The 25,315-nt window shown below is 41.9% G+C and overlaps 1 protein-coding gene across 40 annotated transcripts in view; it reads right to left on the reverse strand.

Annotated features, from left to right (window-relative positions):
* Positions 1–25,315, reverse strand: part of LOC118119247 (neurexin-1a) — a 254,382-nt gene that overhangs the window by 20,997 nt on the left and 208,070 nt on the right. For 28 of the 40 annotated variants that reach the window (XM_035173025.2, XM_035173019.2, XM_035173015.2 and 25 more), the window contains 3 exons: positions 24,424–24,595; positions 17,805–17,894; positions 16,089–16,408 (listed from right to left, as the gene is read on the reverse strand). In XM_035173025.2, the coding sequence (XP_035028916.1) occupies positions 16,089–16,408; positions 17,805–17,894; positions 24,424–24,595 (582 nt within the window). The remainder of the gene's footprint in view (positions 1–16,088; positions 16,409–17,804; positions 17,895–24,423; positions 24,596–25,315) is intronic. The other 12 variants (XM_035173037.2, XM_035173032.2, XM_035173039.2 and 9 more) reach the window with 1 other exon arrangement.

Here is a 25,315-nt window from a genome sequence, read left to right on the forward strand (position 1 = left end):
CACACCTAAATTAGCTGGTATGGGCAGGTTTTTTACACGCTGGTAAACAGCCAGAAGACTTTGCCTTTGTTTTGTTTTTCTGGTTTGTCATATTCAATGCCACAACCGCGGCGTTCGCGTGCTGATTGTAGACAGAAGTCAAATGTTAGTGGGTTTTTTGACCAGTGGAAAAGTTATTTTTTTGATTGTCCAGGTAACCTAATCCCAATCTGCATGTCTTTGGACTGTGGGAGGAAGCCGGAGTACGGGGAGAAAAACCATGCATTCATCCAACCCTGGAACCTTTCTGCAAGGTGACGGTGGTGCTACCCACTGCGCCACCGTGCCGCCTTATCTTGTTGAAAACATCCTGATTATCTTTAGGTGATTGAAAGTGGGAAGAAAAACCAGCTGGTTATGAAAAACACATGAAATGAAGATGTTCTCTACTGTATCCTCACTGAGGAGGATTAACATCAGCATTTCTCACTGCCAAGAAAACGAATCAGTCAACGAACAAATTAAAAATATATGTATTCACAGCAGAACCAAACAGGACCAGGTGCTTGAAGAGAAGTGTCGGGATGTTATTGAAATGTTGTCACCGGTGAAATGAGCGTTCCACTGAGCACAGATGGTTCCCGCGCCGTTTGTTCACTTACAAAATATAGTCCCGTCATTACTGCAAAGTTTGGCTATTAAACAAAATCTGTTTATAATTAAATGCAGATGAGGAAACACGAGTCATCTGGACGTCACGCGGTTCTGACCTGCTTGGAAGTTAATATGCTGTGCTCTTATTAAGAAAAACAGAGGCGACAAAACCCAACAGTAAATCACAAAAAAATGTGTCATTTGGGAAAATAATAGTCACTATTGAGATAAACAGCTTTCTGAATCTATTTAGAGAGCACTGAAACCACACCGCACCCTCATTATTTTATGATAAACAACCATCCGGACTTTTATGACTCCAACACCGTTAGTTTAAAGAACATCTAAACACAAGGTCACATCTCAGTATTTGCTGTTCAGAGCTGTCAGTAATTACCTATGCATTATATTATATTGAATATAAGCAGGGGGGTGAGTGTGTTAGTGCTGTAGTGTGATTCCTCAGAGCAACAGAGAACTCACATAAAAAAGCTCAAAGGCAATTAACTCGGTGTAATTGGCGTCTACTTCTGTCTGTTTTGACTGCTTGTGTGTGCCACCGTGTAAAACCGGCCGTGGCTGGACAGCTGTTTTCATTTGCTAAGTTATGAGACGCTGTCCCTGTTGGGAGAAGGGCTTTTGCTTTATTTAAAACGAAGCAGCTGTTGCTGCAACTGGACCTCGGGCTGAGTATCAGAGTGTCATTAAAAAAAAAGAATGGTCGGAGGCTCTCCATCTCCTCCCCTGGTACCCACATGTTCCTGTCTTGCCATACATCTTCCTCGGGGCTCGAGTCACCGCACCCCAGACAGTCTAACAAGGTGCTGGGAGGCATCTCCACACACACAGCCACACACACACACACCTGCTACACCCACCACAGCGCAGAGTGTGGCAACATACAAGCGTAGTTTCACACAGAAACACAAGCACATGCCCGGGCAAACTGGTAATGGCATTTCCATTACAGCCAGGACCATAAAATCAATTCAAAATTAGGACTAAAACGCGTTCAATAGGAACAGAGATTATAGGAAATACATTTATTTCGATCATGTCTGTTAAACATCAACAGTCTGGTGAATTCAATCTGCACAGAATTAGCAGTGTTGTTAATATGTGTGTGAGTGTCTGCAAAAGCGCATTTTGGATTTCATTATAAGTGAAGTGCGTAGAGCTTTTGGAGCGTGACGAAGAATTTCTAATAGTGGAAGTTAAGTCAAGGAAACAAATACAGTAAAATACAGCCGTTTCAGTGTGTAGAGTACAATGAGCGCTGAGAATGAGAGTGTGGTGACAGGTCAACAAGGCTTCAGCTGTGTAAAATGAAAGGCCACAGTCAAGAGAGTGATACAAAGGGACAGGAAGGGGGGTCTGATGCAGGAGCATTGAGGTGTGCCGCACCAGAAGATGGTAATTACAGAGCAGCTTACAAATGTACACATGCCTGTGCCCTTAAAAATGCACGCTCCCTCTTGGGGACCGGAGAACACTGAGCTGTGTGTGGACTCCTTTGAATGTGCTCGCTTCAAGGCACCGCTGCTCCACTTTGTAGATGCTCCTCAGGTCCCCCTCAGGACCCCGATCAACGTATTTCCTGGGAACAGTCGCCTGCGTGGCCGTAATGAAAATTCAACACTGAGTGCATGATACGCATGGCACCCGAGCCCCGGCACCAAGGTAACCGGGGAAAGTTGTCTGGCTGCGTGGGCGGAAACTCAAAGTTCCATTTCCCATTCAGCGTCTGGCATCGCACTGTCACCATGTCAATCAGTGACTCAGAGTGAACCATGTGTGACTGATGCCCAATTTGTCCTCTCGTACGGCTCCAGACTCCAGCGCCGTGTGATAATCTGTTGATATTTTGATTTCTAATTAAGCTCGGTGCTTATTATTTATCGCCGCGCACATATAAATAATGCGCGCACAATATGGACAAGTGCTTGAGTCACCTCGCAGAGCAGGGAGAGTGCACGTTGAGCGGCTGCCATGTAGCATACAGCTTCTAGCAGATTACACAGGAGAAGGCTGGATGCCTTCTGTTAGCTACATGCGCTAAATGATAAAATCTTAATATGAAATTCATAAGACACTATCTGCCTCCATCTACCTCCTACACCCCCTCTTGTTCTCTCATTTCTCCTCTCCTCTCTCTCGCCTGTGCATAAACACCGCTCCACAGAAGTATACTGTATTACATGGTCGACTTCGTCCCTCCCCCTTATCCTCGCTCTCACACTCCTCAGATAAATGAAATCTGTCGGCATTGAAGCATTTCCCCCCTCTGGATGCCCTGATATTTTCGTTATCTGAAATCGAATCGGGGGCTCTGTGCGTATCTGTGGCTCTCCTTGGTAGTAATCTGGCCTGAGAGCAGAGAACTGCCCAGGAGGAATATCGCTAAAGGTAACCTGGGGAGTGAGGGAGGAATAACAATTACCAGAGGACGGCGTGTAATCACGGCGCTTTCGATCAAAATGCGGACAGGCAACTTGTCATTTTGTTTGGGGGGGGAGGAGTGGGGGGTTAATTTTGGCCCGATCCAAAGCAAGTGTGCGATTCTTCATTTTCATGTTCCCTTCCCTCGAAGTCTAAAAATAGATGACAAATCTAAGCATGTGGCTGCGTGTGTGTGTGTGTGTGTTTTGATGAAAGAGAGCGCAGGAGAGGAGGAGATTTGCCACTTGGCCACAAATCACTGTCTTCCTGACTTTACCTGTGTCTTGACATGCGGTCCCAGTCCCTCATCAGGTGACAGGAGCAAATTTGTCATCCTAATATAGATGCCACAACTTGTGAGATGAATGTACTCGGCTCTAATTCCCCGGTGTAACGTTTGCAAAAACATGACATGAGGAGGGAGGAAGAGCGGCTTTGCCCTACAACAGCAGACCAGGTCGCCTGTAGCTCCCGCACAGCGTCATCGTAATCAGATTCCTGTCCTGCAGGTCTGGATGTGTCACTCACAAAGGGCCGAGCGTGACCGCCATGATCTAATGAGCAATGCCCCCCGTGAGAGGAAACAAAAGGAGACGGTAACACATTTCAGGAAAAAATCACCAGTCTGCGTGGCAGCTCAGGGAAAGCACGGCTTCATCTGCTCTCAATTAATTATTCAAACTGTTTAAACTTCTTCCTTTCAATTTGAACTTGTTATTCAGCGCTGAGATTTCCAAAGAAAGAATTGAATGCAGCCAAGAGTTGGAGAAGAATGTTATCACTCTTTTGCCGCTTGACGATTGAGTTATATTCCTCTCCCAAGGCCATTTCTCAGTCACTCTCTGTCATGTCTACTTGTTTGACAAAAGGCTTTGTTTACTGGCATGACTTTATTTCACATCTCCTGGAATATGTTTTCACCTGAATTAAATCTGACATCCCTAAACTTACCCTTATTACCTCCGCCAAGGAGGTTATGTTTTCATCTGCATTTGTTTGTTTGTTTGTTAGTGAGCAGGATTACACAAAAACTACTGGATGAAAACCACGAAACTTGGTGAAAGGATGTGGTATTGGTCAGGGAAGAACCCACTAACTTACATTTTTTTTAAACTTTTTAACATTGCATCAGAGTGTGTTTTTCAACATTTTCCTAGAACTTGAAGGTCAATCAGGGAAACCACGTCTACATTTAGTACATCTGGATTTTTGGCATCAAAATCCGTGAAGTATTCGATGAGTAATCAACAAAAATGTTGAAAAACACAATTCTCACGATGTTTAAATGAAGAAGAAACATTCATGGATCCGATCCAAATTTAATTGGTTCTTTGCTGACACATCCTTTCATCAAGTTTGAAAGAAATCAGGAGTTCTTGTGTTTATCTACTAACTGACAGATGAAAACATCTATCAGTGTGTGAAATGTGCTGCAGCTTAATTGAAGTTAAGAGGACTGAGGAATGCGCTCTACTGAGTGACATTCTGGTGCTGAACATCAAATCAAGATGGCGGCTACAGTACACTGTTAATCTCAGGCTCGCTGTAGCCGTAGACTCAATTACCAGAGTCTGTCTCAAGATATAGATGTACTCTCCACGAGTCAATAACCTGTAGCTGTAAAGGTTTACTGATACAGGTCATTTCACGACTGAGAGGATCAATTATTGAGTTTATCTGAGGATAAAACGAGCTCATGATTTCTGTTTTGGTGACAACAACATTTTAAAATGTGACTCGCAGTGCTTGTAACACAAATAAAGGCTTTTAGATGCATGAGCCATGTGCCTGACACTTTCTGCCAGATTCAGTTTGAATTATTTTTTGAAAAACGTAGGGAGAGCTGAGCAGAGCTCAATGAGCTGTTGGCACAGAGACACGCTCCTGGATATAATGTATAAAGGAGGCGATCGTGAAATCTCGCAGGTGGGAGCGATGCACACGTAGGACAAACTGTATCCTGTGTTCAACAGTTGGTCCAGGACTATTTTTCTGGTTCTACAAATCCTAACAGCAAATGTCCTGGGAGACAACAATATGGTCTATAAAACATGCTGTAAAGCTGTCAGTGTCTCCTCCACGCACAAGGCAACACTTTACTAAACAACAGAGATAAACAGTCACACTGCGTAGGTTTCGTTCTGGTTGTCCAAACAGACTTAGTGGGACAATCTGTGGTCCTCTGTGACGCTGCCAGCACTGTGAAACCGGCAAAAAACAGACTCTCCTTTGTTAACTGGCCTAATAATAGATGTAAGTGTGATCATCTTAGCTGCGGCAAATTTCTAAACCTTTAAAACAAGCGAGCAGGCAATAGGCAATGAAGGGAAGACAAGACGTCCTGGTGCCTCAGCTGGCGAATCATCTACCTGCTGCACACGAGCCTGTCGCTGCTGTCAACTGCCAGGATGAAAAAACAATGCAAAACATTCATCACATCATGTGAACAGGCGTCGACGCAAACTGGCATGTGCGTGTTCACCCCTGCCAAGGTGGACTGGATCAGCGAGACACACGGACTCTATGAGTAGAGCTCCATGTTGAAGGGCAGTTTCCGTAATGGCCCCTGGTGAGGCTGAGATGATGGATATGGTCTGTCGCCAGGAGTGAACGCAGCGGGCCCGGGGGCCACCGCAGGTCTACGGCGCTAACCCCACCGCCATCTGTCAGCACTGGGTGGGCACAAACCCATGACCGGGGCTGGGAGAGCACACACACACACCAGGACCACCAACGGGCACACACACCTCACTTCCGTGGCGAGGTCGGCGAGACACACAACCGCTGCGCAGGACAGAGGTCCCTCCGCACGTGCACAACACAATACACAACCTGTTTCTGCTCTCGTCAAATGAGTGTTCCTATAAGTCATGTGGCTATTGAGTTATCCACCCTGGCCTTTCTGTTTCTGGTGACACCGGCCGTTTTCATAAGGGGAATAAAAGACAATAAATATAATAAAACCAGAAAAATCAATAGTGCAACTGTGATTGAGGTGAGTCATTCCCATCGTCTTTGCTCTTTTATTTGTCTCCTCCTGAAGCTCACAGAGACTCAGTGGCATGATGGACAGTCCCCTACATCTGCATTGCAGGGGAAATCTTATCCCATGGATGTTTTCTTTCTGTGAATAATTGAAGGCACCACAACCTCACAGGACACTGACACTAAACACTGCAGAGGCAATGAAACGGCTTTAGCATCCTGAACGAAATGAGACTCGCCCAACACGACTGAACTGTTGTCCCCGTTAATGGACATATGTGTTTTCTTTGAAACCTCTCAGTCTCTTTATGCTAGTGTCTGTTTTTTTTAAATCGGTGAGCACGCAGACGTAGGAATCATGGATGGAAAGGGAGGTTTGGTTTTCTCCTTATAACAAGATCTGCCTCTAGATGAGTCGAGGGAAACAGTTCCACTTGGTTAGCGATGTGACGAGCAATGTTCCCATTAATAGAAATAAGAAAAGGAGTCTGGAGGGAAAAAAATGTACAATCACCTCCGCAAATCAGTAATTTCCCATTTAGCTCTACACAGGGCAGGAATATTAATGTCGCTAAATTGGCTCTGATTATATTCTGAGAGGAATCGACAACTTCCTACTGTATTGTGATTTATATTGTGTTGTGTGTGTTTGTATGCGTCTTTTTGAGGATGAGCATGAAGTTAGATTTTGAATAACTGTGTCTGTGTCAAGATAATTGGAAAATAACTTCCTTAAAGTTGATGAAGTTCAAAGAAAAATCTCTCTGCATAACTTTAAAAGCAACACTACAGAAGCTAATATTAACGTATTTCATTACATACATACAGAGCAATCAAAAAAATGTATTGTTCTTTATCAATCATAAAGGAGGAAACATAAATAAGGAGAGAGAAAAAATGAGGAGTGGACTGATATTAGAGCGTCCGTATTATTTTGAACCTTTTTAAAATCACCGTTTCCCATTTTCATGTCACTTTCATTCTAATAGGATGTGGATTTACCCATACTTCTGCTGGGAATGAGCCGGGCAGACTGCCTTTCATTTAACTGTCATGTGTTAGCACTTGTTGTCAAATTGCATATTATTTAGCTGCAACATCCTGGTATGTTTCCCTACGTCTCCGTGAATCTCCGGTAAAAACAGAAAGTAATGAAAGACACCTAAAAAAAACAGCAACAGGCAGATCAACAAGCTATCATTTAACTCAGCGGTGTGCCTATGAAGGCTGACACGGCACACACAGACACACACACACGAGAATGATCCCTAATGCCATGACATAAGCAAGTAAAAATATCCTTTGATTTCTGCAATAAAATGAGCAGGAACATTGACTGCCTCACATTCAGGGTACACTCCACTCTTTCAAATACTCTTATTTTCGAGGTTTGTTGAAGAGCAAAGTGCCTTTGGACTAATTGCCTGTCAATCAAACACAAAAAAAACAAAACGAAATGGACCGTTGAGAGCTGTCTGTTGCTTAGTAACTTGGTAAAATTGAAATTGAAATGCAGGGAGACTGATGACCATCTTAGAGATGGAAACAGAAACAACAAAATGGCTGATCCTGTAGTACAGCAGAGGCAGACGGTTGACAGAGTGGTGTCAATTCTGGTTAGAGGACGACAGGAAGATGAAACAAGAACCGAGAACTATACTGCGTCTTACCAGTTTAGGTTATTCAAGGTTCCTGACAAGAGGTTATTCGGTTCCTGAGGTGGATTACAGCTTCAAAAGAACCGCAGTGACCTGAGCGAAAAACTTAACTGACAGGTTTCACTGACTCTAATGCTGCAGCAGAAACACTTTTTACACAGTCTAAGATTTCCTTTTAGCTGTATAAAGGGGCGGACCTGGGGGGGGGTCCAGGTGGCCACTGGCCCCAGCTTATGTCTGATTTGAAGTGTCAATTACTAACAATACTGACAAAATATATGAGAAAGTGTTCAGAATTTTTTACATTCTAAGCTTTTTTCAAGTACATGATGTGCTTGAACATGAAAAATGTCCAAAATATATTCAATGATTCAACAGCGAACAAGGGATAACCTAAATGTGCACCTCACTGAATCAGAAATCGAGCATGGATGTTGGACATGTAATTGGCCCCCCGTGTAAAATGCTCCTCTATGGCACTTGACTGAGAAAATCCTAGATCCGCAACTGGCTGTATGTCTACGCGGGTTTAAATCCACGTAAGAATACAACACGAAGCTGCAGGATTGATGATGGCCTTTTCATATTCGGCTATGAGAGGGAGAGAGAGTTTCTCGCAGTCCAATCAAAGTCAGTCAAATTATAAAAGCAGATATTACATATCTCACACTCAATAAAGACTGAGTCATCTTTGAGCTCACGTCCAAGGATCGCAGGATATAAACAGAATTATAGAACCTGCAGTGTGCATGTGTGCAGTTGCCTTGAGGAGTGCTTAATACCCAAGATAAGTCTAGGGTCTGAATATTGATGCATGCGGGATTAGTATTAAATCTAGGCTGTGCAGAATTATTGCAGCCTTAGCTTGTAAAACAATAATCCTCACCGGTATCAGGACAATCAGAAAAATCCCTAAAGGTAGTACCAGATACAATAAAGAGACATACTGTATGTCTAACGTAATGTAAAGGAGAGAAGCTGCAGACTGGGCGGTTATTGGGTACCAGAGGATTTTTCACCGCAAGATCACTGTGACACTAAGTTTATTATAGTGTGTTTGTGAGAGCCAGTGAGCGAGGAGAGGAGGTGCCCAAGCATTGCACTGAAGGCGCAGCAGTGCAGCATGTCAAATATTCGATTATCCCTGTGAATTATAAAGAGGGCCGGGTTTCTGCCCCTCGTCTCGGGGACCAAGTCAAACAGAGCCACTACAAGCCAGTTCAGCCGGAACTGAACCATGTGCTGTGAGTGCAAATGAAATGGCCCGCACAATGTGTTTTGAATGTCCCTCTCTTCCCTTGAGCAGCCATTACACCCACCTCACCTAGGGTTAATTCAGAAATGGAGGGGCCAATTGGCTATTTGGCGGCGATGATGTGACATAGTGGCCGTTTATTCTCCTGGGGAGCGGGCCTTAATCTGCATTTCTCGAATTTCCAAGAACAACAAGCCATAAAAAAGGAGATTGTACGTCGCAAAAAGGTTATGGAAGAAACACGGCAAGCCTGAAACGACAGACATTACTGATGTGTTTAAGAAATGCCACTTTGGCCTGAGCACTGTACTAGACAATGCTTCAAATGTTGTGTATGAGAGATTATTGTCTGTTTTTACAGTCAAGGTTGCTCGAGCAGAGACAATTTCCATTTTGACTAAAATATCTTGACTACTGGATGAACTTATTCACCGACTAATGAATGCAGATATTAAATGTTCCTTGATGACACAATCTGATCCTTTGATTGAGCCCTTCACTTCTCATTTATTGCCATTGCCAAATCGGTTTATGTCCAACAACATACATCGACGTTCTCAGTCTCAGTTTTATTTTGTTGAGCTAATAAACAAACATAAATCATAAACATGCTAAATAATGATATGCTAGCATTGTAAATATTGTCATGAAAGAGCTAATCAATATTATGATGTTGACATTATGATTTTATCGATAATATGAATTAACCTATACATACACATATTTTTCAACACCTAACAAATCTGAGTGGTTGATATATATATGAAATTTGTGTTCGACTAACGAATAAATTCCCAAAACAAGGTCACCGCTGTGTGACGCTACTGTTCTAACCACATAACACCGTTGCTTCACTGTGTTTGCCTTCTGGAGTATTCTGTCCCTGTGTCTCTCCGTGACGCCGGAGCCAACAACACCTACTTTAGAGGATGCTCCCGCAGACAGCACTGGTGGTGGATGGCAGCCTCACACTATGACCACTCGTAAGATTTATATACTGTATGTGTGCTGGCCAGGGTTGATAATACACAGCGGCGCAGATGAGGATCCATCACTGTCAAGGGCTCTCAATGGCTCTTCTAGATAGCAGGCTTTCAAGATTTTTTTTATTTTTTTTTTTGTGCTGGGGGGGATAACAGCTACATCGGGCGCTATCTCTTATCCTTGAGTGGGTTTGATTAAACATCACCTGGTATTAGAAAGCTACCACTCTGCGGTTTGACGTGTCCCTCCATTTTGTTTTCTAGCCCTGGGAAAAGCATGTGTTGGGTATTTACTGCGAAACATTACGATCCTTTCCCACAATTACACCTTTTTTACGGTCATGGTTTAATGTACCTTACTGAAAAAGTACGATGTCAGCAGAGTTTCTACAACTTTTTCTTACAAATTAAACTGATAGATATATTGTGTTGGAGACCACAGGGACAGATTAATGAGAGGTAGGTCACTGAACTGCTGAGAGGGCAATGACCATTGGCAGCTCGTGTCGCCATTAGACCTGTGTGGGTTGGCAGTTTGGCAGCTCCAAATTGACAAATCAGCAGATACTGAGCTGCTATATCTCAAAATTCTCTCCAATTAGCACCAAGTTTCCTTCTTTGGGTGCAATACGGGAAAATGCTTATTTCCCCTAACAACAGATAAATGAACATGAGGAAGAGATAGTCCACTTCGTATGGGTAGACAAGAGGAGCGAGTAGCACTTCCTGGGTGCGTATGTACAGTAGCTGGTGCGTCGTTTGCGAAAGGAGCATTACGGTTTAATTGGATGTGACCAGGCGCTGCTACCGGGAGCGGGCACTTCATTAAGACATGACAGTCAGGCCTGTACAGTAAGCTACCACCCCCACACAGGGCAGTGAGCAAACAGCCACTACAGGGAATATTTGACACCTTAGAGCCAAGTGTAGAAGGTTTTAGTCAGTGAACCTGAAGATCATAATAAAGGCCGGATGGAGTCTGAGTCTCACTGTGACTATCTCTGCATAGGAGTGGGTTATAAAATCGGAAATGTTATCAATTTAATTATCCCTTAAGCAAATGCATTTCTTTTCCTCTATTAAAATAAAAATTCCGACTCATTCAGCTCGTCTTTCCCATGGTGCATTTCTTCATCAGTGCGCTCTACGATTATAACCTTCACTAATAAAGCATGAGCGGACACCCAGTGGTTTGAGAAGAATGACATTAATGTTACCCATAAGCCAAGGCCCTCAGTATTCAATAACAGTATAACCCCAGTCGAGCTTTTAGAGAACTTTTTGATGGGACACCTGAGACGGTCCACTCCCCTCAGACCCTTCAAAATCATTACACTAATGATCATTAGCACTGACTCTACCCTCCAGGAGAGAAGTGGACCACTGCAAAAAGACAAACCCTGTACAGAGCCGGATTCACATGGAAGACTTTTATTGTGTTGGCCTTTTGACCGTTTTCTTTTTCCTTGCATAGCAACAACGAATAGTGTTTAGTCAGGTCACCATCACCATCTGTGATCGAAGCCGCTGACCCTCTGGTTAGTGGACGACCCGCTCTACCTCCTGAGCCACAGCCGCATGATGCCATTATACTATTGCAATCCTGTGGACAATCATCTGTTACAGAGTTTGCGTCCTTGTATCAAATGTTCAGTTGTTTGTGACTAGCTCTATCTCTGACAAAAGAATAAAAAAAATAATTAGGTGGTGGGTCGATGAAGGTAGAAGAAAAATCTTATTAAAACAGGTTCTGCTCCTCCTGACCTACAAACACAGACGAGGGAGGTGTTGGTGGAGGTCTTACTATTGTTCCGCATTTGTTAAGCCCACTTTGTTAATTCCCACATTTGAGTTCTCTAATCTAATTTGAAGGATCAAATCTTTGATTTTATTAAGTTACACAGCCCACATTTCTTATTTCATTTGGAAACACACACATTATGGAGGCTGAAGACGCTTTAACTGCCGTTTCAAGGTTACTGTAAGGAGTAACACTGAAAGCAACAGGAGCTTACACCAAATGACTTCAACTGGACTTATATATTTATCTGTGCTGTTATCTTGTCATCACCTCCCAATGTCAGACAGGGTTGAGACATCAGACGTCTTTTTTTTTAAATCATTATTTCAAAATCCTGATATACATTTTTCATAGCACCAATTTCACAGAGCCTCAGGAGCCTTATACGTCACCGCCAGTGTTCGCCATTCTATTACCGACGAGGCCAACCACACTGAAAACTTACATGTCCTATTAATGCAAGGCTCTTAGGACACATTCACTGAAATGCGTCCGCCATCTGAGGGGAGATGGAACAGCTGGACAATGATGAAAACGCTGACTATTCAAGAGAGAGGACAGTGAATGCACCATCTCCTTTTAGACCAGACATGTCGTTTCTAAGTGCAGCGTCCTGAGAAAAGCGACGACCCTCTGTGGGTCACGTTGAATCAACCCGAGCACGCTGACATCCAACGTGCACGTTTATGCAAGCCTCATTCATCTCTCCGCCCACATTGCTCCGCAACTCTTGAATCCAGAGACCTTTTTTCTTCTGTATGAATGCATTAGATAACCAACACAGCCTTGACTCTTCTCCTCCAGCCCAGTCTTTATGTTCCACTTTAAAAAGGTGAGCTTGCATCATAATGCGACAGAAACACCTGTCTTGAAATGCATTTTAGCAAACAAGTCTCAGCACCTGAAGCCTTGTTGTCAACTTCTAAAACAAGAGGCACAAGAAGACCTTGGGTTCCTCCCAAAGACTCTTGAGACCGAACTGTACACGGCTTACATCAGAAACAAAAGCTGTGCACATAATTGCTACAAGGTGAACACTTATTGACAAAGCAGTTGAAGCCGAGTCTGATTAGCATAGAGGATAAATGTCCGAAATACAAAATTTCAGAACACAACCAAAGCACAACATAAGTAAATATGCGCATGTAGCACATCCCTGTAACGCACCGCATTTTTTAAATTGTCACAGTCATTTATATCACTTTATTTCTCTCCAGATGAAAAGGCCAGAGAGAGACGGGCATCCATCTTGTCGAGCCTGTTCCTTTCTGCCAATCTCCCGGCTCCCTGGTGGCAATTTATAACACTGCACGGAGCTGGGATATAATTATAGTCTATTGTCTGATATTTCGCCTGCATTACACGCTCCTTGCAACGGTTCAGGAGCCACGCTGAGCCCCAGAGAAAACCATTCCACTGGATCAATATTTATGATTGTATTATTTGTCAGCATCTGCCGACCCTTTTCGCAAACTGTTGATGGTCTCAGGTCAGTAACAGAGGGAGAGAGAGTAACGTGGGGTCTTTACTGCTGTTGAGATGAATTCTGTGGGAGTTTGTCATTTCATAATATGAGGTGTGGGCTCAACAGTATGCTTAACCAAATGAAAAAAAAACCCACAGAGGCACTGTTATTCTTTGGCTATAATTGATCCTTTTAAAAAGATCCATGTAAAAAATACATCCGAAAGCTTAACGTGCAGGTTCATGATATTAATTTGGGGCATGTTTAATGTTTACAATTCTGGATTTTTTTGTCTCATACTGTGCATTTCTCTCGTTTTTCTTTCCACCTTCTGTCTGAAACGCTTTGTCTAAGCTTGTTGCCTGCCCCCCCCCCCCAAAGCCCTGTCTGCTCTTATTGGTCAGCTTTGTGACTGATCAACCGCTTAGAGCGTTTGTCGGAAATGTCACGCCCCTCCTCGGGAGCCTTCCTGATCAGACGTAAACACTGCTGTCGCCACAGTAACGATTAGAGCCAAACTAGCCGGCAGGTGAGCATTTTATGTTTAACTAACTTCAGGAGAGAAGGACTCTCTCTGCACAGGATTTAAGCCTTTTTATACTTTGTACATACAAAAATCTTTATTGCATGTTTGTAGAAAAAACTGAGTAATGTAATTTTGCCACTTGGAAATCAAATTCCATAGATATATCAACGTTCAGGGTTCCTGGCTTTTTAATGCTTTCATTTGAGGAAGGTAACAATATTCCTAACGTGAGAATAAATATGTAATATTTAATATTCCAATGGGTTTTCAAGGGGTGTTACTTCTGGACAAAGACCTAAATCAACACAACTTTACACTAGGAAGAAAGTGTTTTTAAATCTTTAAAATGAAGGGCGATTTGAGTGGTGTCTCATGCAAAGAGACTATAAAGACAGAAAAACTTCTAATATGTCAAAAAGAAAAAGTCTTAAAATCAAATAATCTTGATTGTGTGTATATTTTTCAATATGAAGTTTAAAACCCCCCCCCTCGGGAGGATATTATAATCTTCCTTTACCCAATCCGATTAATCCAAAATGAGTTAAATCCAAAATGATTTTAAACTTTATTTGTAAAAGCTGATTAAGCTCTGATTAAAGGCTCTTTTTAGTTAACGCCTCTGCTTCATTTAAGCTACTGCTTCCCCTGCAACTGACACACATTTTAACTCTGAATGTGTTTTCCCTGCATGTTTGTGAGTTTTTGAGTTAGATCATCCTTACATCCTATTAAGACTAATTTGAGAACTTCATATCTTGTAAAGTAATGAACAGTTTATTAACTGAGAATACTACAACAGATGATCTATGGCTCCATATTAATTAAAGGTCCAGTGTGTAAGATTTACGTGAAAGGGATCTATTGGCAGAAATTGAATATAAAATATTCGTATTGATGTTTCCACTAGTGTGTTTCATCTAAATTGTACTAATTATTGTGTTCTTTACCCTAGAATGGGTCTTTTATATTTAAATACTTTATATTTACTTTGGGAGCGGGTCCTCTCGACGGAGGCTGCCATGTTCTTTACAGTAGCCCAGACTGGACAAACTAAACACCTTTTGAGCTTTTATGACAACTGAAGGCTACCAAAGGTTCTCTTTCAGGTTTGGAAGGGGAGGGTGAGGTGAGGGGGGATCAGCTGCAACATGCAACTTCACAACAAGATGTCACTAAATTCGACACACGGAACCTTTAAAGCACGTGTCTCTGTTATCACTGAAGTTGTTTATTTGATTGTTTGCACAGGAGATAAGTTTCCTTTGGGCCATGACACACACAATTTTTGTTTTGCACTAACAGCACGCGAGGGCCTTTCCTACATCCTGTCTACCATCTTTGTTGTGATAAAAAAACATTTCAAAAGACATTACTCGGTGACCTAAATGAGTCAAAACGACGTGTGGAGGTATTCCTAGATCGTAATAAAGTTCTGTCAACGTGGCTAATTCCCAGAGCGACGACGCAGGTAAATAAAGTCACTGGTTTGTTTTGAAATTGCATAAAATGTAGAGAACTCCTAAAATCATATTTGCACCGTGAGAGCCTCTAACAGTCAGCGGGGAATTCAACTTTAACATAAAGAATGTGTTATTGTATTTCATTTATTCAAACTAAGACACATTTCTAAATGGCATTATATTATCTTACAGGAACAATTTCAGGTTTAAAATCCATGGCTGCTGCTGCTGCTGCTGCTGCTGCTGTGTTTTGCGAGAGGTGTGTAACAGGAAGTGTCTTCTGTTGTGGGCAGAGACTGTGCAAGAGCGCTCCATTTCATTTGATAGGACACACAATTTGTATTGCATTGTTTAGACACACATTGTGACGTTGGAGAAATAATATGCTCCTGCTGATGCCACGCACCGCTCGTGCGGGACAGATAAAGATGAAGGAGGAACTCGATGATGGTTATCACTCCAACACACACACACACACACACACACACACACACACACACACACACACACACACACACACACACACACACACACACACACACACACACACACACACACACATTGGTGTCACATGTGACTGCATGGGGGGAAAAAGCTCAGCAGTGCACAGTGATGCTGCTCCAATGGGTGGAACAATGGATTTATTCTCCTTCAGATTTCATGTCAGAGGACTCAAGCCGAAGAAAGACAGGTACACAATAAGAAAAAAAAATATTCCTCTTATTCCACTTATAAAAGCGTGATGATCAAATGTCTTATGTTAATCCAGGATGTGCTTAGCTCCACGCTGGGCTTTGTAAGGGTTTCAAAACGGATCAAGCGGAGACAATAATGACACGTTTGAAGGTCTCATAGAATAGAAGACATTTAAAGAGGATCTCACCTGCTGAGGCTCTCGTGGCGTCGTCTGCTTGACTCGCCTGCTGGACGCCGTGGTGGTGGTGATCTCCATGATGGACGTGGACGTCTCCGAGCGGTTGGCCGTGGTGCTCGACTGCGGCGTGATGGAGGAGGGCGAGTCCCCCACAAGCCGCACGCTGCCCTGGACCTTAATGTTAGAATCCCCCTCGGCGGCCATGTTGAACACCTTCAAGCCATTATAGTAGAGGCCCGAGAGCTGGCCCTGAAACGATCGACTCCGGTCTCGCTCCCAGCCCCCAATCTGTATAGTGGTTTGGCTGTTGAAGATTGTAAGCTGCCGCCCTGTGGGAAAACAACGTTACATATATACAAGAAGGTTGGACTGTGGACTCAGCCACTTTTACTGAACAGGAAAAAAAAATAAAAAAAATGACAGAAAGGCAGATTATTTGCCCAGTGGCTAATGAGACCAATAAATTACGGGTTGTAGAAGCAAACCCTGGTAATTTATTGCAGTTATAATGATGAGATGAGAGGAAAAGAACAAACGTAGAATAAAAGTGCAGGGTTAAGAAAATCAATGCAGCTTTGCTAAAATGGCAGTCTGATCGAAAATAATAATAATAAAAAAAGAATCATCGGAAGTAGTAATGTTATGGAAAAGATAAAAGATTAATAGATTTTACTAAACTAGAAGAGAGAGCATCGTCTTGAAAGTAATACAAAAGGACAAATTGTTTGCAGGGAATTGACTAAGAAATAAAACAAATATATAAAACATCTTTCTAAATAAAAGTATATGTTTCATTATTGCTTGACTTAAATAATCTTGTATTTTTTACCTCAAATGTCACAATTTACAGCAAGCATGAAAACTAAAATGTCTACAGGCGTGTGTGAGAACTAAACTCCTCTCATGTACAGTCTCACAGGAACCAGGAGACACTTGTCGTCATTTTTTTAACTGTTGCTCCTTTTAGCAAAAGTAACCAAGACGAAACTGAATTGTGAATGAATACGGCACATGAAAAAACCATAAACAAATGAACGCAACAGAACACTTTCAACTTAAAATCCGAAACAAACCAACGAAAGAAACAGAGAAATGATAGGGCTCATTTCACATTTTAGGTGATAAATATGAATTAGTTGTCGAACTATAAAAAAACAAAGCATGCACTCAGTTTGTTTTATATTACAGTTCCTTGATCTATTGCCCTATACATATTTACAATGTCTGTTAAAGGGACTCAAAATTCTGATGCCAATTCATATTGCACACTATTTATCATTGCTCGCAGTTTAATCAGAATACATCGAATAGGACTAAGAACTTTACTGTACAGTACATGTACTGCTTCAAAAGTGTTTCAAACAACACTTATGACTTATGAATGACTAAACTTTAACTTTTAAATTTATCTTTTAGACGTTTACAGCAAAATGCGACAGTAATTTATAGACATTTTAATCATGATTTTACTTCAAGAAGTGGATTTAAATTCGTATATTTACAGTCCCTTTAACCTTTAGTTGACAATAAACACGTATTAAAACAGCTGACAACTAGAAAATAAATACATTATTATGAAAACAAATTAAATTTAACTCTTCAAATCATTTAGTTTTTAACGTTTTTACTGAACATTTATTTTTTTAAGTTTATGATTTACAAAATAGTGCTACACCTTGGTTATGATCAAATTATTTTATTTGAAGTTTTAATCAGTGATTTTACCTTTGTCGAGTAGCCATTCGTCAACTACTCGACCAAGTCGGTATGGGATTCGCTGTCTAGCAATCGCCAGGCGTTCGTTATCATTGTTGCCTTTAAAGTTTAAAGAGACATTTCATTGGTTACAATCTGTAAGGTCAAAGGTTAAAGGTTCATACTTAATGCTGGAGCTATACAACTGCACAACTGTTTTTATATTTAAAACGTTTTGTAGATTTAAAAAAAACAATATTTACCGTAAAAACATTATCTGAACAAACTTCAGTCATTTTATTTTATTTTAGCCAACAAAATTAGGCCTATATTAATCGAAAATAAGTCAACGAACACGCAAATATTTCGTCTAGGTTAATAGGGCTATGTTATAAACCAACCCAAATCACAACTTTAAACATTTCCATTACAAAAGCTTTACCCAAATATCCCCATCCCATTTATCTTTACCCTCTACATCTTTTTAACTGGCTTTTAAAATAGTTATATACACAAGAACACCGATTAAATTTATTATTGAATCAACCTTTTATGGTTTAAAGGATCAAACAATTTAACTTTAACATATTACAAATGCCCACCCCGTTTATCAACAGCCTAATTGACAAGAAATAATAAGCTGATCGCAATGCAACAGTTAACACAGTATATACATCCGGAGCATCTAGTCAGAAGAGAGAATCAGAGGAGGCACAATCACAGTCAAACTCTTGATTAGCGAGGCTTTGACAAAAGCTACAAGTTGTAAAGAAGGAAAAGTTTGAAGCAGCTTCTCATCAGTATTTAGTGAATAACCCAAATAAGTGTCGAGCGAGAGAAAAGAGCAGCGACAGAAAAAAGCTCCCGCTCCGAGACTGTAGGGGCACCTTGGCATTAATGAGGGCAAACTCTGCATCACCCCTTTTGTCGAGGCCAATAACCTCTCCAGAACGGGAGACTTTCAGCAAAGTGCCACTGTCTCTGAGTGGTTTCCCCCGTGGCATTGTCTGACGAGATTGAATTCAGTCTGCTCCATTCTTCCGGGCAGATTGACAATGTTTGTCCCATCAACTATATTAATTCAGTTCTGGCAGATAAAAGATCAGGTAGCTAACAACGATTTGGAGGAAGTGGGGAGGAATCGCTTCCAAGAGGAAAGGATCGCGCCGACATGAAAGAAAGGAGGTAACCTTGTAACAGATGCACAGTTGGGCTGATGAAAGGTCTTGGAGGTAAGAAGACGCATAAAAAGAAATGTTTTTTAATGGCATCAGCTTGAATTACTGTAGAGGATCAGATACACAGGGAGAAAGGGGGTTTTAAAGCTTGTCTGTGCCGCTCATGGAATTTGGCTGCAGCTGATTGTGCCAGGTTGGAGCACAAAGGCTTGTGAAGGAGATTTAGTGGAACACTTCTCCCTCCACACAGAGATACACTCTGCATTACAACAAAGCCACACAGGGACACAGCGTATATATTATTTGACGTTAATCTCCAATTGTTACTTAGGGAGACACAAAAAAAACCCTCTCATCATCCGGAGTGATACTTCCCCTGCTATTGATAAAGACTTAGTGTATCTATTTTTCACATTTTGGTTGTTTCATACCATTTATCAGGTCATTTTTTCTCAATTTTAAACCTGCATATGGTTATTTTCAACATACAATGGTCAGAAGTTTTCAGATTTCATGTGAAACTCACGAAAACAATCAAATCTACTTAGACTTCTACTCATTCATGATGTACTGATGTTAAAGGACGTGTTTTTGGTCGTTGGTTTGATTCCCAAGACATAAATCATTTAAGATGGCTCACAAATATATCATTAATAAGTAAGGTGGAAGACTTTAGTTTTTCACCAAAAGTTGCTCGAACATGAGCAAAAAGAACATTTGCTGGGGACTTACTTTCAGCTGCAGGTTAATATTCATTTGGTGCTCAGGTGAATATTTTCCCGGCAGCATGGTGTAGGTGTGATTGGTAGAAAACAAACTAAATGTTCATCACAATGACAGAACAAGTGCAACAGTGTGTCTCATTTCTGTGTTATTAATTGTGTTTAGACAAGATTGCAGCTCGAAGGCAAAGAGGAATAAACTACCAACAATTATCCCTTAAAGACCGAACTGCAGTGGATGGACCTTCTAAGTGAAAATTATGGAGCAGTATATTTAATTTATGCTGCAAGTTAGAAAAGCCAAGCTTCTCTCAGGTATGTGGATTGAAAACACAGCAGCCTCCAGGTGCTTTAGGCTTATGGAACGTCTGCACACCGCCTGGTGTTAAACACACACTGTATTCCCCCTGTGCAGAGCTCTGCACCACCTGATTCACTTTAGCACTGCGCACGGTGGAAGTATTACCCACAACAACAACAACACGAGAACAAACAAGCACACAGACACACCTCTGTACTTCTTTCTATTCTGAATGTGTTAAATTAATGAATAATCCATTGATTGCTGGTGTCATGGAGCAGTCGCGGGCTCGGCTAATTCCCCTCACCTCCATTTGTCAGTCATGGGGTGTTGGTTGTGTCACCGCTCCGTGTTTCCTGCTACTGCGACACCTCATCAGAGGAGAGGTCAGCGTCAAACTGGGCTCTGGAGAACATTTAGCCTGCAGCTGTTGGGAGGAGAGCGAGGACGCCCGGGCTTCGACCGAAGCACAATGGTAATGGCATTCCTGATATATTCATCATTAATCAGGGTAAATTACCTAATTAATGTAGGCTAAATTATACACACACACACAATATATATATATCTATATGAGTATGTGTGTGTGCTTCTCTTACAGTTATAATATATAGTATGAACACGGTGTGGATGTCTCATAGTTTGCATTTAAAATGACAGCTTTTGTGTCTGTCACCATGCTGCTGTCAAACATTTGTAACAGTAACAACACACTCACACAGACACACACACACACTTATCTTCACACGCATTGTGCGACTGTGCCAAAATCCACTTTTTTTGCAAGAACATTCTCCATTTTCAAAGACAGATAGTGCTGTACCTGTTTGGCTCTGCAGCCCCTGGCACTCTCACTCTATGCTTATACCGGGGTTAATTACGTGTGGATATAATCAAGGTCTGATCATGTATTGATCCGCGCAGTGGGACACCGGAGTGTTAAACAATGCTACTCCCTGGGCTTCAGGAGCGGCAGCAAGAGCCCCATTCATCCTGCCGGCGAGCGGCGCCTGCGCCTGCTGCCGAGCGGTGATTTGGTTTGGTGTCGGGGCCGCCTGGCTTATCTCCTCTGCCAGACAGCAGCGATTCGGCGGCGCCGTCCCAGTCGACCCACTTTGCCCTCACTCACTTGTTTTCTTTTTTGTTAATAAAGTGGTCAGATAAGGTGGGAGCTTTATCTCATTACAAGCCCCAGGACACTCCCACGTGAAATGAACAAATATGCAAATGATTCCTCTGTTCACGGAGCCGGGAGAATTAAAAAGAGGGACCTACACAAATCTCACTATTATTTTTTATTATTCTGCTCCTTTTTCCCCCACTGTGGCTGTCATTGCACCTTTTCAAAGCATGCTCAGTGATGACTGCTTGCACAATAGGCTGAATAGGCTCATATGGGGGGGGGGCGGCGGCATAGGAGGAGGTAGCATGGAGCATCGATGGATGAAGCCAGACCTCCTCCTCCTCTTGTATCCCACATCTCAGACACCACACAGCGAGGTGGAGAAAAAACCGGACGGAGGGTGAGATTGACGGAAGGGGCAGGGTCGGACAGATAGAGGTAAAAAGGACAGAGAGGCAGGGGATGGGGAGCGGAGGGGAGCGGAGTGAGAGACGGCGAGCTCTGTAAGTGCATCACGCTCTGATAACAGTAAAAGAATAAGGCCAGGGACCTCTACATTATCTTTGTGTGCGGCGTGTGTTCATTGGGTGTTCCGATAGGATACTGCACTGTACCCTGCGGGCCTGGCAGCACCATTGTGATGGTATTACTTCCATGGCCAAGGCTCTGGAGAAGGGGGCTCGCTTTTTTTTTTTTTTGATGCTGCCCAGTCTTTTGTGTGTGCTGCAGAATGAAAGCAGGACACGAATAAAAGAGAGAGAGAGCGCTGAACTACAACATGCAGAGACCTAGTTATGTGTCTGTGTGTGTGTTTTGCGTTTTTAGATTCTAATAATTGTGCTAAAGACTTTTAATGGCCCGTAAGTATGTAGTACGAGACTTTTTAATGAGATTACCAGGACAGCAATATTGGCCCTGGTGAAGCAATTATTTCTTTGCTTTGAGAACGATTGCACCCTCCCATATAATCTCCTCCTCTCTGTCTTTCTCACTCTCCAGCCATCATTTTTATCTTTGCTGTCTACTCCTATTATAATCACTGTTGATCTGTGAGTGGCCTAAGAGTGGCTGAGGGCTGCTATTATGAGTGCGTTAGAGGCATACATGGATACTAATCAAACTACAGGCGAGCTGAGAGAATAATGGCTTTGTGTGCTGGCGGGGGGGGGGCAAGGGGAGGAACTGCGCGGTGATTGTGATAAGATGTAATTAGTCTGCAATGAGCCTAATAAGGTAGCTGGACTTGGCATTGTCACTGACGCATGATTAGTGGGTATGAGATCGGTCACTTTCCCCCCCGCGGCCTTTATAACTCAGCATTTATCATGAGAGTAAATCGTTTGTACATTATTATAGTTTCTCGGGATTTAAAAAAAAACAACTAATAGATGTTGAAATTTTGCAGATTTCAATATGTTAACACCACACATTAGATAGACTGCGCTCCTTCCATTGCCGTGCATTAAATCGCCCGCTGGACGATTAAAAAGCTGTTTTTCGCCGACTTTATCCTGTTTATGAGCAGCACATCTGCGTGTATCATATGTTTTGGGACTGAGGGTGTGTGTCGTTTGAAGATTGAGATGTTCGCATCCAGGCATTTAGCCCTGCTGTGCATTCTACCATGTCCGCGACATGTCAAAAGCCATTAGCTTCCCCGTCCCACCTGAGGCAAGCGGCGAGGATTGAGTCCCAGTCATAAAACCCTCTTTCATTTGGATGAATGCACTGGTCATAGCTAAAAAGGTCACCAAACATTATGCAAAAAGGGGAGAGACAGGTTGAATTTGTCCTGTTTGTCCCGTTGCCCACTCATCTTACGCAAGATCAGGATACGAACAGCTTTCAATCTTGTGGAGTAAAAGCAGTAATTCTGTCCTTTATGTTTTGAACATCCACATTCAAACTCCTTTAATCCCCTGTAGCTTTTGTCAAAGCCTTCAAGCAGTTAGGAAAGTTAACAATTTCAGAAAACACAAGCAGTGGCATTTAAATTCTTTGTGCGAGCCGTCGTACGACTAACATCTTGACATTCTGCAGAAACGTATCAGTGTTGCTGAGTTGTTTTCCCATTTCCAACAGTTAGATTACTTTATATTTCCTCTTGCAAATATCAGGACACAGAGCTTGTATTCATTCCCATAATGAATCGACACTTCGACACACAAAGTTTATTTAATGGAATATTTATGAATAACCAAGCAGGTGCCAATACAACATGTGAGCTGTATGATTTTCTCTCGCCTGTTGTCTGTCCTATGTGTAAGGTGACAAGTATCATGTATCATAAGGCATCATGAGGTATCGCAAGGTATCGTATAGTAAGTTATCGGAAAGTATTGTATCATATCGGATTGTAAGTTATCGTAAGCTATCAAGAGGTATCGTATCGTGAGGTATCGAAGGGCATCGTGAGGTATCGTTTTATTGCAAGCTATCTAAAGGTATTGTATTGTATCATGAGGTAGCGTCAAGGTCTCGTACTGTACAATAATTCCACTTATATAATGAAGGAGCTATTAAAATACATATTTCATTTACTAAATACTCACTAGACAGGGCCGTAACTGGTGAATTCATATTCTACTGACTTGTAAACAATGTTTATGTTTATGAAAAGTGAAACACAAACAGAATTATTAGCAGTGACACTAATGGCAACAGACATTAATACAGCCTTGTTTTTGTCTGTAAGTAGCTGTGGTGTGTTTCAGTAATTAATATAAAAGGGAACTATCATAGCTCATTCACCTGGTATCCTGGATAAGCGGCAGATTAATTCAGGTCTTACTTTAGCTCGACTGCTATTACAGGTTTGTCTCCTCTGTTGCCTCAATTCAATCAATCTCCCGTATTGGCAGATGGATAAATACTGAACTGGCACACAATTACTTGCCACAATAAAAGTGGTAATTTGTCTGTAAATAACGTATTGATTTGAGTTACTGTAGGAGGATTACTTCTGCATATGGGGAATATCACACATATGTAGACAGGGTGGGCGGCTGCTCGGTAAGACATCTTTATATTTAGATGGGTTACTTTGAGTGCAACCTTTTCACGTGTACCTGGGCTGTTTAAGAGTATCGATTCATGCCATGTGATAAACATTGGAGATGAGAAAACAACTCAGCAACACCGGTGTTGTTCTTTAACAGCTGCTGGGAACAGAAACATAAAAAGCAATTAAAGGACATGCCAAGTCAACGTTAAACATCCTGACAGAGATAAGGCTGAAACAGTTGGCTTTGATAATCTCTCGGTCATTTTTATCGCCTTTAAAAGGCAGTGGCAGGTGTAATTGAAGGCAAAGTGGCTGACTCACCTGTGGGGTAGCGCTCAATGACTGGCAGGTCATCCACCTGCAGAGTGGCATTACCCCCACTCCTCGTAAACTTCACTATATGGTACTTTCCGTCATTTACAAACTTTGATGTCTCCTCAATGTTAATGTCGTCTGTTCCGACATTAAATACAACAGCAATGTTTCCTTTTTCCTGCGAAAGAGAAGAACACAGAGGAGAAAAGGTTTTAGTGATGATGAAACAACGCCGTCCCTTAAAAGATGAATGTTATCAAGGGACCTTATGAAAATGTAATAAAAGGGGTAGGGGGTATCTAGCTAATGTACAGCAAGTACCGACTTCACATTAACTTAACAGATGGTAAAACAACAGTAAATTAATGCAAAATTGTTTGTGTCATATATATCGTCTCGCTGCTCTTTCAACAAAAATGTGTAAATCCATGATTTTGTTCTGTTATTCAATTTAATGGCTGCACGGAAATTGTAACAACTTTTTTATTATATTATATTATATAATATACACCAGGGACTAATTATAAGATATCTGCCTTGATGATATAGTGCAATAACAATATTTGAAATACACAAACTTTGTTCGTAAAACTCAGTCTGCAGACATTTACCCTGCATTAGCTGGACTGCACTTTTTGAATTGGACCAGACACTTAATGAAAGTAACCATATGGCCACCGCTTTTTGTCCTGGAGCTCATTTTAAACATAAAAATGCTGGACCCATTAGAAGGGAGGGTCCAGAGGGAAAGTTATGGCAACCGGTACTTGTTTTGCTTTTAGTAAAACATTTGCAGATTTCATGCTTTTTAAGTCCGAAGAGTCACTGAATTGGGATCAGTATAACTTTTTTTCTCTATGTTGTGTTGCCGTGTTCCTATGATGTTTACATCTGTCAC

Source organism: Hippoglossus stenolepis, chromosome 12 (assembly GCF_022539355.2).
Source record: "Hippoglossus stenolepis isolate QCI-W04-F060 chromosome 12, HSTE1.2, whole genome shotgun sequence".
Taxonomy (NCBI): domain Eukaryota; kingdom Metazoa; phylum Chordata; class Actinopteri; order Pleuronectiformes; family Pleuronectidae; genus Hippoglossus; species Hippoglossus stenolepis.